The following is a 15386-nucleotide window of genomic DNA, read 5'->3' as shown; positions in this document are numbered from 1 at the left end:
GTCTACACCATAGACTGTAAAAATAACCATAAACCATAAATATACACCAATAAACTCTGCTGTATTATAAACCAATGAAATTGGAGGTGGGCGTGTCGCCCCGCCCAGCAGCGGCAATCCCTGTCACTCAATTGGCCACGCCCTTAATTATGCAGAATTTTAAAGGCTTGATATAATTTAAACGGATGAGTTATAAAAAAAAATTCACCCCCCTCACAGTTGTCATGAAGGGCAAAATTAGCTATATAGACCAAAATCAGTTTTTGAACCAGGCTGTAAACGTTTTTTTCTGCTGTAAAGTTGGGCATTTTAACATGGGATTGACTCCCTTTTGCAGCCAGTCTCTAGCGGCCAGTTGGCGAATTACAGTTTAAGTCACTTCCGTGTTGGTTTCAAGAGAGAGAGAGAGCGGGAGATGTCTATGGTTGAAACACCCCCTGTGTCCCAATGTTCATACTATCCATCCTAAATATTATGTGAGATTACAATAAGTGTGTCCCAAAGCATAGTATGTTGAAAAGAGTATGCCAAAAGTCCCCGGATGGTCTGCTATTTCAGGTCGATTTTTGAAGTGTGGATACGTGCACACTCTAACTGCCCACAATTCATTGCGCTTTGGCGAAGGATTCGCTCCAGGACTACAAACACGTATAAAACGCGTTAGAAAACTACAAACATGGCGGATGACGAGATCGACAGTTAAGTAGAGAGGTAAAAAATATATATTTATTGTTATCCATGTTATATTTCATCTGCAACCGCAATGTGAACTTTTATAAACATCAATTTGGTCGTTAACTTTTAAATGCATCATTATGCAGAAAATATGAGCTCTCCGCATGAAAGACCCGCGACTGGAAGATCAACGAGCTACTTATTTTCTCTCTAATAAGGTAGGAATTAAATTAAATGTGGAGGATGTTAACCGTTTTTGAATTATTATTGAGTACAAAATCTGAGTACAACAAAATGGCCTTAATTAGTAGGCCTATACAAAAAAATCTGGTATGGAAGGCTTAACACAATAATACCATATTAATTCCAGACAAAACATATCACAAAATATTCCAAAAAACATAATAAGATAAAAAGAAAAGAAACAGGAACGAAAAAAAATAATTATAATAAAAAAAGAAAAAGAAAATATAATTACAACAAATTATATTATACAAACAAATTAAACAGTTTTACTGCCTTTGGATTTTTCATTTTACTAAGGGCATCTAAAAAGTATTTTAAATCATTTTTAAACACAATAAACAAGGGAGGAGATTTAAAATATCGACATTTATGTATAAAGAATTTAGCTAATAATATAATATTATTAATCAAGTCATGCAAAACAGAGCACTCTTTCGTTATTCCGTACATAACATCTTGTAAGGTTAGATCAGCAACCACATCATGTGACAAGATGATTGACAGGCCAGTTTACAGTGTCAGGGTGCATGCAACAGGTGCGACAGAGCGGTCCTAAAGATGCAGTTGTGTGACGTGATAGTATGTCCCAAAGCTTGCTTACTCTTCTAATCTGGAATAACATGAATCTACTGTATAAATCTCTTTTTTTTTTTGGAAAATTGGTTTAAAAATTTTATTATTTTTGTGCCTCAACTTTTCAATCAAAATGGTTCAATCTGTAATTACTCTGAGTTTTTAGCTAAGCATGGAATTAGTCCGAAAGAGTTTGCAATTGTTGCTGATGCAGTGCCACATGAGTTCTCATGCTTTTCAGAGCTCTTTTCCAATCTCATGTCACTCAGTGGATATTTGTAAAACATTTGTTGGAAAACAGTGCCTTTCGTCATCCAAGTCAAAAAACAATAAGAAAATAAGAGTTTTGTTTCAGATGGAGTCTATTTCTGTATGTAATCTCTTATTGGGATGGTTTAGTAAGTGATATTCCCTGGAAGAAAGTTTGCTCATTACCTCACAAATATTTAATTACTAACAAAATGAGAGAAATTGCATTTAAGTTGATTCATAGAGTTTACCCGGATAAGTGCTCTCTTAAAAGACTTCAGAATGATATTAAGACCAACTGTTCTTTCTGTTTAGAAAACAATGAAACGTCTTTACATTTATTCTGGAATTGCTCTTAAACATCATTTTGGTGTGACATTCTTGACTTTATCAAATATTATGTGAATCCTAATTTTGAGTTTACTTATAGCAATGTCATTTTTGGCTTTCATGATTGTGAAAAAAGTGATTCCTTTTAGCTAAATATCATATTCATACATGTAAATTTTCCAAATGTACACCTCTTTTTGTACGATTCAAACTTGAATTGAAAATGTATTTTAAATCTATTTAATTCTCCACGAACTTGAAAGCAATAAGAGCAGTGGCTTTGTTGAAGGACTTCCTCTGGACTGAAAATCTGAATGACCCTGGACTGTTGTTGTGATTTGACGATGACTATTGTTATTGTTTTTTCATGCATTCAATTAAAAAAAACTCTTCACTACACACTCAAAAGTACTTCATCAAAAGAGTACATACTTTAAGGGCGTAGTTAGTATAAGTAGGCACATTGGGACGCAGCATATCTCATACTGCTGTTCAGTCTTTAAACCCACGAGCAGACGTTGACCAATAACAGTTATCGTTACTCATGTGGGCGTTCTCTTCTGTGTCCCTCTGTCCAATCAGAGAACTCTATGTTGAAGGTTCCGCGCATGCTCAGAAGTCACCTTCTCATGTGGTTCTTACGCAGGCTCCGGTGGAGGTCACTCTGATCTAACAGCGCTGTTGGTGAGTGCGTGATCACGTCGTAAGAAACTAGCGGTATTTTAATATGGACTTGGTGTTTATTTACTTTATATAAAGGCCGATAATAATAATGTGGCGTTTTGAAAGAGAAACAAGCATGATTAGCGCGTTTTGGTGGTTAAAGTAGGCAGCGGGACTTGATTGCATGTCAGTTGCAGCATTAGCGTGTAGCAGGCTAATTAAATAAATTTAGCTACAACGGGATTATTTTAATCCCTCTTAGTTTTTAATCCCTGATGTAATTTATTGTATTAGCGAATACCTTTTTTACCAGGACAGTTTAATAATTGTAAGGTTGCTTTATCAATGCTTTTCATGTCTGAACCAGGTTAGCACGTTTCATTCGTGTCAGTGTCACTGCTGAAGAGTCAGAATGGTTTAATTATTGAAGGGTTTTACATTCATGAGAGATGCCATAATGAGATGCTTATGGTGAATATGCTTCTCTCCCCAGGACTGTTGAATTGCTGCCATGGCAAAGCTCTTTGAGTCCATTGGAAAGCTGGGATTGGCCTTGGCTGTAGGAGGAGGTGTTGTAAACTCTGCACTTTTCAATGGTAAGTTCAGTGCTAAATTGCTTTGTAATGTACCTAATAAAACAGTGACACAATTGTTTTGAGTTTATACAATTATTACAGAGGTATTCAACCCTGTTCCTGGGGACCTACTATCCTGAAGAATTTAGCTACAACCCTAATCAAACAAAAACACACCTGAAGCAGCCAATCAATCTCCTGAAGACTGCTTGAATATTGCAGGCAGGTGTGCTGAAGCCGGTTGGAAATAAACTTTCCAGGAGAGTGGGTCCCCAAGAGCAGGGTTGAAGACCTCTGAATTATTGTATAAAGCCAGGTGTTTCTTTGCCAGGTTTTAAATGATATTTGAAGAGCTGTTGTCTAACTTTGTGGGGTTTTTCATTGCAGTGGATGCGGGACACAGGGCGGTCATCTTCGACAGGTTTCGAGGTGTTCAGGATTCTGTTGTTGGGGAGGGCACACACTTCCTAATTCCCTGGGTGCAGAAGCCAATCATCTTTGACTGCAGGTCCCGTCCACGCAATGTGCCTGTCATCACTGGCAGCAAAGGTACGTCATTCCTCAGTATTTATTTCTCTTACTGATTCTGTCTGGCGTCTGTTCTTCATTTATTCTTTAATGCCTATATCATTCTGTCTCTCCGTATCACAATATGTTTTTTCTTTTGCTTTTACTAATAAAACTTAGGAAACTGCACAATGGTCTGTCTTTGTCCCTCTCAGATTTGCAGAATGTGAACATCACGTTGAGGATCCTCTTCCGGCCGGTCGCTACACAGCTGCCGCGGATTTTCACCAGCATCGGAGAGGACTATGATGAGAGAGTGCTGCCCTCCATCACCACTGAGGTTCTGAAGGCTGTAGTGGTGAGTGTCATACATAATGCTGTGAAAACGGGTTTATTGCTATCAAAAAAGGGTCGGTAAGTTTTTTTTTTATTTTTTTTATTTTATTTTTTTTAAAGAAATTAATACTTTTATTCAGCAAGGATGGATTAAATTGTAAAATTTATGTTACAAAAATATTTATATTTCAAATAAATGCTGTTCTTTTGGACTTTCTGTTCAAAGGATCCTGAAAAAAAGTGTATCACTTTCCACACAAATATTAAGCTGTGCCACTTACATAGATGATGATAATAATGGTTAATAATAGTGGTACATTCATTAGATCATATTTATGAATTGAATGCACATGAATGCCACCATAAAACTGTAATTATAAGTGGGATACTTAAAGTTGGGGGCATGTCAGTGTGTAAATATGTTGGAGCGCTATTAAAGGATTAGTTCACTTTTAAAAAAACTTTTGCTGATAATTTACTCACCCCCATGTCATCCAAGATGTCCATGTCTTTCTTTCTTCAGTCGAAAAGAAATTAAGGTTTTTGATGAAAACATTTCTCCATATAATGGACTTCAATGGGACCCAAACGGTTCAAGGTCCAAATTACAGTTTCAGTGCAGCTTCAAAGGGCTTTAAACGATACCAGACGATGAATAAGGGTCTTATCTAGCGAAACGATCGGTCATTTCAAAAATAAATAAAAAAGTTTAAGTTTTATAAGCACAAATGCTGGCCTTGCTCTGTTCTGTGATGCATGTTCGTGACGTCACGTAATACGCAATTACGTGGAAAAGGTCAATTTTAAATTATATTAAAATACAAAGGTTCCTTTAAATTGTAATATTTCTCAATTTAACTGTTTGTTTGATCAAATAAATGCAGCCTTGATGAGAGTTCTTTCAAAAACATTCATAAATATATGTATCTTACTGACCCCAGACTTTTGAACAGTAGTGTATACAGGGCTGGGTGTTGGGCAACGTATACGGGACAGGAGATGAAATAGAAAACTTGGATTAAATGGAGTGTATGAATTTTTCCACAGGCCCGTTTTGATGCCGGTGAGCTCATCACTCAGAGAGAGCTGGTGTCCAGGCAGGTCAGTGACGATCTGACAGAAAGAGCATCCACCTTCGGCCTCATTCTAGATGACGTCTCCCTGGTAAAGACCTCTGCTTTTCTCTGTTTCTGTTTTTCTTTACTGCCGTGCCTCACCTTAACAAATTACCTCCCCTCAGACACATCTGACGTTTGGCAAGGAGTTCACAGAGGCTGTTGAGATGAAGCAGGTTGCACAGCAGGAGGCTGAGAGAGCCAGGTTTGTTGTAGAAAAGGTAAGAGCCTCAAAATGTAACCGTGCCAAAGAGAACATTCCCCAAATGCGAGTAAAACGAGATTAGTAATTAAAACAGAACTACTCTCCAGTTTGATTCCAAACCTATTCGGTACAGCAATATTTATATGGATTAAGTAGAATTGTAAAGAATAATAATCTGACTCTTGGTGTCGTAAGTGATGCATAGAATCAAATACCAAAAGCATCAACTAAATAAAATGTGCATTTTTCTTGATGGAAGATGTATCATCAGTTACCTAAATAGTTTGGAATATTGCTTGCATTAAAATAATAGCAAAATAATCCTTTGTATTTTCCACACTTTACATGTATAATACTGTACAAAAGTTTGCATAATGTAATACTTTTAAAGGAAGTCTCTTATCGTCATCAACACTGCATGATCTTTTAGGAATCATTCTAATATGCTGATGTGGTGCTCAAACATTTATTATTATTATTAATGTTGAAAACAGTTATGTAGAAAGTTGAAAAGAACTGCATTTATTTAAATCTTTTGTAACGATACAAATGTCTCTACTGTCACTTTTGGTCACTTCAATGCATCCTTATAAGTTTGTTTCTTTAAAAAATTATCAACTACAACTTTTAACAGTAGTGTATATTTGTATTTTTTGTTTATAGTTATGTATATTTATTTATAACAATTATATTATTATATTTCATTTTTTTGTTAAACATTTAAAAGTGATTTCAATAAATATTAACTATTCTAACATATAAAACTGAAAAATAATGTTTTATTTGTCCAAAAGCAACAGGTGATTTAATGTTCTCTGTATTTGTCTCCTAGGCAGAGCAGCAGAAGCAGGCAGCCGTTATATCAGCGGAGGGAGACTCCCAGGCTGCACTGTTGATCGCTGATTCTCTGGCAGTAGCTGGTGATGGCCTGGTGGAGCTAAGAAAGCTGGAGGCAGCAGAGGACATCGCCTTCCAGCTCAGCCGCTCTCGCAATGTTACCTACCTCCCGTCTGGGCAAGGAACGCTCCTTCAGTTACCACAGTGATAGGGAAACTAGAGACACACACACACTCACTTCACTTCTTCTCCTCTAAGCTTGGCTACTTTTGGAAATGGTGATGTCTGTAGAACCCATGAAACTATCTGATCAACCTATAGAGAAATTTTAAAGAGACAAAGCTGCCTGGTGTTTTTTTCTCTTTTAGTCCTAAAAGTATAGAATGCCACAAGGTGGTTTCAGCATTTGGAAAGAGTGAAGGGAAACCCAGGGGAAGAGTCTGTGTGTATGTAAATGTGCTCCAGGTGCATATATTTGCACGTGGAAACATTTTCCTTGGTTAAATGTGAGTCAATATTATTTGAAACCCATAAGCCATTTCAGTTAAATTGATATACACAGAAATTGATCTAAGTACCTTGCAAAGCTAAATTAAATTGTACATTCATGAGTAGTGAGTGCTGGATGATTGACATCAATCAGCTCCTGCAAGAACGACTGTTGTTTTTTGGTTTGAATGTGTTTTTGTTGTTGTATGTGGCAGAAGGAACTCCCTTGTTTCACAAGTGGTGAACGGATAAAATAATCAATAAACAATTATTCATTTATACTAAATCAAAATACAGGTGAATGCCTCTCATTATTATAGAGATCCATTATTATAGTTTGTAGACACACAAACATTTTTTTTATGATATATAGACCACTTTGTTCCTCACTGGTTGTGAAGCACACTTCAGAGGGCAAATATGCCTTATAGTGTGTGTCCTCTAGTGAGCACCAGTGCTTATGAAAAAAAAAAAGCTGCTCACTATATCGGACCATGAAATGCATACAAAAAAAATTGACAATGTTTAATGCAGTAATACAATTGGAAACATTAATTGTAGTTATACTAATATACAGATTTTCTTTATTGGAAAAATAAACATCGACCATTTATTTTGCCTGTCTCATTTTCCCATTTTAAAGACCAAATTTATACGAGTTGGTTTCTTTTCAGAGATTTTCTTTATATTTTGTAACAATTTACACACCTGTTATTTTCTCATCCTGTCTTTGTCATTCTTTTGTCAGACTTTAACTTCACTGCAGGAGTACAGTATACACAGGAATGAGCAAGGCAACTTTATATAGCACATTTCATACACAATGGTAATTCAAAGTGCTTTACATGAAAGGAAGTAATATAATCATAAAAAAAATATTCACAACAATAAAAGCAAGAATTTTAAAAACTGTTAGTGGTGTGTTCTTACACACACAAAAAACATTCTCAAACTTTGTTCAAACTCTTCCCCACTAAGTGAAAAATCCTTTCAAAATACTATTCCACAACTTCACCCCCTACTTTGACCATCACCTCAGAGGTCCTGCTTTCAACTGATTAACCAACAAACTTGTATTTCTTTGCCCTCATTCTCTTTACCTTCACAGCATTTCTTTACATAAAAATAAGTAAAATAATCACAACAATAAAACAAGGAATTTAAACACTTAAAATGATTTAAAAATTGGTTTAAAATTAATTTACAACAGTTAAAAAATAGAAAATTATTATTATACATTATTAATTATTATACATAAAATACAGTGCAGTCGGTTCGGATGTAGCTCATTCAACAAATGCACAGTTAAATAGATGAGTTTTGAGTCTGGATTTAAATGTGGCTAATGTTTTAGCACATCTGATCTCTTCTGGAAGCTGGTTCCAACTGCGGACGGCATAATAGCTAAAAGCAGACTCCCCTTGTTTTGTGTGAACCCTTGGTATTTCTAACTGACTCGATCCTAATGATCTGAGTGGTCTGTGTGTATATTCAGTGAGCATATCTGCAATGTATTTAGGTCTTAGCCCACTGAGTGATTTATAAAAGAGTGAAAGTACTTTAAAATGAATCCTAAATGTAACTGGAAGCCAGTGTAAGGACCTGAGGACTGGTGTGATATGCTCAGATTTTCTGGTTCTAGTCAGAATCCTGGCAGCAGCATTCTGGATGAGCTGCAGCTGTCTAATGGTCTTCTTGGGAAGGCCGGTGAGGAGACCATTACAGTAATCCACCCTGCTGGTGATAAAGGCATGAACAAGTTTCTCCAAGTCTTGACTGGAAACAAAACATCTAATTCTTGCAATATTTTTGGGATGACAATATACTGATTTAGTTACTGTTTTGACATGACTACTGAAACTAAGGTCTGTCTCCAGAATCACCCCACGATTTTTTAGTTGTTTGACCCCTAGAGTCAAGGTATGCATTCACCTTGAGAACTTCATCTTTGTTTCCAAATGCAATGAGTTTTCTCCTTGTTTAACTGAAGGAATTTCTGGCCCATCCAACTGTTAATTTCATCAATGCATTGGCAAAGGGAGTCAATGGGACTGTAGTCATTGGAGAAAAGGCAAGTTAAATCTGGGTATTATCAGCATAGCTGTGATAGGCAATTTGATTCTTTCTCATTATTTGACTTAGTGGGAGCACATACAGCAGTGATCGGCAACAGGCCGTCCACAGGCTAAAAGTGGCCCGCCAGCAATAATATCTTGGAGTGGTGTGATGTAGCGATGAGCGGATTTTTTAAAAGTCGGAGCGGTGTGGTTTTCACTCGCTCCATCACCGCTCCATCAAGAGTAGGCTACAATTCATGCCAACGACCCGGCCGTAATATAACTGCATATTTAGCAAGAATTCACAAGTTTAAAATATATAGCTTGATAGAAGGATCACTCAAATCAGAAAGAATGTGAATGACGGTAATGGACATGAGCGGGAAGTTATAATAGTTGTCAAGGAATTAGTTTGTTCCTTCTAGATACAGAATATTTTCAGCTGAAAGCATGATTTAAACAACTACTACAACACTTATTCACACGCAATCGCTCTCTCAATAATGCATTCAAACAAATGTAATCTTTCATCTGTATCCGATTTCGAATGAGCAGAAATCTGTAAGAAATGCATCGATTCGTAGGTAAAATAACTGACGAAAACGTACTGATATTTTCATCACAAAAAAATAAAAATTGCACTGCAAAAAGCAGCAATTATGCCTTTTAATGCTGACAACCATGTAATTAGCTTGTCATGTGATAGGAAAAAAAAGTTTGCACACAATAAGTGTTCCAATAAGCCACGTTGAAACAATCTTTTATTTATTTAATTTTTTAATATAGGCCTATGAACAGAACTGTGATACTGAAATACTTGAGCCACGGAGCGAAGGCAGAGCGGTGTTTCTGATTTCAGTGAGCGCAGAGTGGAGCGGGAGCGGGAAATGGTGAACCCGGAGCGGAGCAGGAGCAGAGTTATTAAATGCCCAGAGCGCGGAGGGGAAATTGTTGACGATCCACGCCGCTCACATAGCATACTCTGCCTGTCACCGCCACACAAATGTGGCATTTTGTTAATGACTGTCCTACCACAGGATGTAACACCGAGTAACAGCTCACAGTTACAAAAGACACTGTAACAGTATGTCACAGGCAATTCTAGTTGCATTTTTCATCAATTAATTTCTTAAATTATCTTTTGACTATGTTGTGGCAAATTTTTTTTTTGGCCCGATGCCAAACTTACTTGCCGTCCCCTGATATACAGGCTAAACAAGAGCGGTGCAAGAATTGAGCCTTGTGGGACTCCGCGTGTCATGGACGTCCACTTAGACTTATGCTCACCTACACTCACATAATAACCTCTCCCTTCTATGTATGACCTGAACCATTTGAGTACCATCCCAGAAAGCCCGACCCAGTTTTCCAGTCTCACTAGAAGTATGTCATGATCGACAGTGTCAAACGCAGCACTAAGATCTAGTAGTACCAGCAAAGATATTTTGCCAGAATCAGAATTAAAGCGAATATCATTTATTATCTTAATGAGCGCTGTCTCTGTGCTGTGATGCGGTCGGAAACCAGATTGAAAATTGTCCAGGTATCCATTTGAGTTTAAGTAGTTGTTCAGCTGTTTTAGCTCTTTTTCAGAAGGGGCTTAACAACTGCAGTTTTCAGGTAATTTGGAAAAGTCCCAGAAAGAAGTTAGCCATTCACCACTTCTAAGAGATCTGCTTCTAAACAGTTAAGCACACTTTTAGTCAAGATAGCAGGTTGACGATTTAAGGTGCTGTACTACTACTTCCAAAATTTTGCTATCAATTGCTTGAAAAACAGACATAGTAACTTCTTTTTGAAATTGCATTTGAATCTGGTTGACCTCTGCATAACTTGAGGATGTGCAAATCGCCTTTCTGATATTATTGATCTTCTCAGAAAAGAAGGAAGCAAACTCATTGCATTTGCGGTCGGAGAGCATTTCACTTGGAATCTGACTTGGGGTGGTTGTTAGTCTCTAAACAGTAGCAAAAAGAGTTGCGAGTGTTGTTTAAGTTACTGTTTATAAGTAGTGGTCGATCGATATTGTTTTTTTGACAGCCGATGCTGATATCTTGGAAAGCAGGGTGGCTGATGTCCGATATAAAGCAGATATAATTTTATTTATTTTAATATTTAAGAAATTTGAAATCATTTGAAAATGGATGAAAAAAAATGTGTAAAATAAACATACTTATACTTTAGATGACAAAGTATTTTTCACAAATAAATAAATATTTAATATAATTAAAAAGGAAGTAAACACTTTAACCAACAGGGCTCTCAGTATTCTGGGAAGTTTGTGCACACTGGGAATCATATTTTTTCACTAAAGCCAAGGTAACACTCATTTTACATACAACACAGTGACAATTACATGAATATGACAGTGGCCAAAAAAAGCATAAAGCGTTGCATAATTTAAAATCACGAGTTGTTTGGATGAAAGTTTGTGGATCCCGCGTCTCCAGTGAATCTGAACTCTCCTCCTGTATTCAATTCGCACGGATCGAAATTTACGCAGAGAACATACGATCATGCAGGATACAAATGCACACTTTATAAGATCTCACAACTGGGTTCGACTAAGTTTGCAAGGTTTTTGAAATTTGATGTTAATTTGTCATTTAAAGATTTGTTTGGGGATATTTTGGTCGTCCACTAGTTGTACGTTTTGAGAAGAAGGTCTGTCTAGTTGTGGCTAGTTCCACATCGAAAGCATGAAGCTTATAGATACTATAGTGAATTTCAAATTTTGTCTTCAGCCACATCTGCTCAGCTTTTCTGCATTGTCTTTTCATACTCTGTATTGCTGTTGATTTTTTCAAGGTGATTTTTGTCTGCCAGTCTTCTTGCCGACCTGCACAGGAGCAATATCATCAATAACATTCTTAACTTTTGATTTAAGGGAATCAAGGAATGCTTGGTGTTAAAGATATAGCCTTCATAAATAGCATACTAGTGTTCTCGTTAATGCATCTCTCTCTGACAGAGACAGATCTAGCTTCAGTGGGAGCAGAGATCAATGTATCAAAGAAAATACAGAAGTGATCAGATAGTGCTACATCCTTAATAACAATGGAAGAAATGTTTAGACCTCTACTGATGAGTAAATCTAGAGTGTGTCCTCGATTGTGTGTGGGTCCATGCACAATTGCACATGCTGAATCAGGTCAAAAGTGTTTAAAACAGTTGTGATATCTTTTTTTTTTATTTCTGCATTTTTTATTTCTGTAGCTTTGATTTCTGCATTATCTATATGAATATTAAAATCCCCTGCAATAGCAAAACAGTCAAACTCTGAGGAAATCATTGATAAGTCAATGAACTCTTCAACAAAGGCTGGAGAGTATTTTGGAGGCCTGTAAATAATGATAAACAGAATGCGTGGAGCACCTTTCAGCACAATACCTAGATATTCAAAAGACAAGTACTGACCAAATGACACTTGCTTGCAGTGATAGACATCCTTAAATAGAGAATCTACACCTCCACCTCTCCTAACAGTCCTGCAGACACTTATAAAAGTAAAGTTAGGAGGACTAAAGTCATTGAGGACTGTTGCACTGCAGCTGTCTTCTAGCCAGGTTTCATTTAGAAACATAAAATCCAGGTTGTTTGTGGTTAAGTCATTTATCAGAAATGATTTATTTTTTAGTGAGCTAATGTTTTAAAATTACTATAACTATATTAGACTTCACAGACAGAACAGTCTTCACACACAGGATGTTGATGTTTCTTTCCTGTTTTACACTTGTGCTCAAAACACATTTGTGGGCACCTACAACACAAATGTTTATCTTTGACACGTTTCAAATGATTTGGAGTTTGAATAAATTGTACAGGATTATGTAAAGTTTTACAATGTACTTTTGTTGAAAAATTGATTTGCTATAAACTTGTTTTATACCAACCAGAGGACACTATTCATAGAATTCAAATGATTAATATAGTCAAATATCATTGATTCCCTCACATCCTTCTGTGCTCGGAGTGAATAGTGTGGTGAGAGTTACTCTGACTGAGTTTTTTAAATCTCTGCATCAGCTTAGTGATATATAAAATAAATTAAAACAGCAGCTGCTCTCTCCTGTTTGTCAGTCATCATGGCTATGGAAGGAAGGCAGATGAATATCGGAGATTATTTTAATGGTTTAGCTGAGAGGCCATCATGTGTCATCACTGGACAGGTGTAATTACAGCAAATGCTACAGTCAAACAGTCACAGAATGCAAAACACACCCACATTTGAATATGATATAGATCATGGAGTGCAGTTACTGAATACTGAATATCAGAATGGCCTTGTGTAACGGGTAATAATAGCCATGCTGATATTCAATGTGAGTAATGTCATGCTGGAAATATTGTATTTATGAGATTATGGCACGTGAATCCATAATCTGGCATGTGAGCCATTATTACAAGTGGAAAACTTGTTAATTTCTTTGAAGAGTTCTTAGTTAAACCAAAAATAATTTTTTAAGGAAACTTTTTTATTTTTATTTATTTCATATATAAGGACAACACACATTAATCCACATTTCTGTAAAATAACAGCAAAATAACAGACTTCTTGTGGGGTTTTGGACTTCGTACCGGATACTTTTTTGTAGTTATTGGTGCGTTACATGTGTCTACCGAATTTCATACATGTATGTGAAACATAGCTCAAGGGGCATTTTGTTGAAATTTTATAGGTGGCGCTATTGAGCCATTTTGGCACATCCACTTCTCAAACCCATACCAGATGTAAATATTCGCCACTTCTGGGCTGTGTGCAAAATTTCATGAGTTTTCAAGCATGTTTAGGCCCTCAACGCACCCCTTTCCATCTTCTCTGGGGGGGACGAGTCCGCGGATGAGGTGGAGCAGTTGTCTGTGTGGAGTACAAAAACAATTTGATCTTGAACACCACCAAGACCAAGGAGCTGATCATAGACTTCAGAAGGAAGAAAACAGACATTCAGCCTCTTTTCATCAGCGGTGACTGTGTGGAGAGGGTCTCGGACTTCCGGTTTCTGGGCATTCACATAGAGGACAATCTGACCTGGAGTGTCAATACCACTACTGTCATCAAGAAGGCACAGCAGAGACTGCATTTCCTGAGAATTACCAGCTCACACAAAACCTGTTGGTGTCCGTTTACCGTTGCTCTGTTGAGAGCATTCTGACATACTGCATTTGTGTGTGCTTTTCAAGCTGCACTGCTGCGGAAAGGAAGGCTCTCCAGAGGATCATCACCACAGCCAAGAAGGTAATCGGTTGTCCCCTCCCCTCTATGGAAGAGTTACACAGTGTCTCTTTGAAGCTCAAAAAATTCTCAAGGATCCATCTCACCCAGGACATTCTCTTTTTGAATTGCTACCATTGGGCAGAAGGTACAGGGTGCTAAAAACTCGATTAAGGAATAGTTTCTATGCCAAGGCTATTTCTGTTCTGACTACTTCAAAAATGTAAACTAAACATCATGTGTTTTAGAGAAGTGTTCATCTCTCTTGAATGTGATGTGAATAGTTTACATATTTGTTTTAAATACTGCAACAACTTAACTGATCATTATGTGCAATATTGAATGAGTTGTGCAACTCTGTCGTATGTGTGATTACCAGTCTTCTATGCTTAAGCCATCTGTTTTGATTACTGCAGCAACTTAACTGAACAGTGTGTGCAATATTGAATGAGTTGTGCAACTCTGTTGAATGTACATGCTCAAACTATCTGGTTTTAAATACTATTTGGTCTTGCGTTTTCGAAGGGCATGTCTGTGGCATGTCATGTCAAACTTCGATGTTTCACCATGAAATAGGAAGTGGTTATAACTCAGGCATGCCATGTCCGATCTGCCCCAAACTTCACATGTTTGATAAGAGTCCTGTCCTGAACACATGCCCATGCCCATATTCAGTTATAATAGCACCACCAGCTGGCAACAGGAAGTTTGTCACATATAAATGACTTTGACATATTCCTCCAATATTTACCACTTTTAAATGCATATTGCTGAATGTTCACTGTTTTCTTAAAGCCACTGGGTGGCGGTGAGCCTGGGTGCGAGGGCCCTTTCAACATTGCTTGCAGCGTTAATTTCAATTGTAAGTGTATTCCACAAATGAAACACTCTTACGGAAACGCATTATTGGCTAAAGGAGGTGGACCTGAAAGGAATTTCACCTCAATTGCCTCTCTGAGCGGATCTTGTAGATCTATTGTTTAAATTTTTCTGCTGTTGGGTGGTGGAGGAACTTTCATTGGGTCTTCGTCGAAACGTTGCAATAAAATATACATTTTTATGGAGCAGTCAATTCAGTGTGCGGACATTACGTTTGTTCCTTTGCTATAGTTAAAATTTTTTTGTCCTGCACCTGATTTGGGATTGTGGGATGTGCGCAACTTTCTTACACTTTGCCATTTAGGATCTTAAACATCAGACAGGCGTCAGATGACAAACTTGAGAGATATCTGTCTCGCCATTGAAAATTCTTTCCAAGATGCTTCAAAAAGTTTATAAAGAGATTGTAAAATAAATCCATATTAACCGAGCGGTTCA

The 15386-nt window shown here is 37.1% G+C and overlaps 1 protein-coding gene across 3 annotated transcripts; it reads left to right on the top strand.

Annotated features, from left to right (window-relative positions):
- Positions 1 to 372: 372 nt before the first annotated feature.
- Positions 373 to 7704, top strand: LOC306867530 (prohibitin 1). Of its 3 annotated transcripts, none has more exons than XM_079413243.1 (8): positions 373 to 711; positions 2656 to 2757; positions 3230 to 3332; positions 3699 to 3860; positions 4034 to 4176; positions 5202 to 5318; positions 5395 to 5490; positions 6307 to 7704. In XM_079413243.1, exons 3-8 carry the CDS (start codon positions 3248 to 3250, stop codon positions 6517 to 6519), a joined length of 816 nt encoding a protein of 271 aa, XP_079269369.1. In that variant the 5' UTR covers positions 373 to 711; positions 2656 to 2757; positions 3230 to 3247; the 3' UTR covers positions 6520 to 7704. The 3 variants fall into 3 exon arrangements, with proteins under 3 accessions (XP_079269369.1, XP_079269368.1, XP_079269370.1); XM_079413242.1 differs by having other exon boundaries at positions 709 to 893; XM_079413244.1 differs by lacking the exon at positions 373 to 711 and having other exon boundaries at positions 2748 to 2790.
- Positions 7705 to 15386: the final 7682 nt, after the last annotated feature.

The sequence above is a fragment of the Barbus barbus genome (assembly GCF_936440315.1).
Source record: "Barbus barbus genome assembly, chromosome: 4".
In the NCBI taxonomy this organism is placed as follows: domain Eukaryota; kingdom Metazoa; phylum Chordata; class Actinopteri; order Cypriniformes; family Cyprinidae; genus Barbus; species Barbus barbus.
The sequence above is the reverse complement of the archived record's forward strand: the minus strand, read 5'-3'. Positions and strand labels throughout refer to the sequence as shown.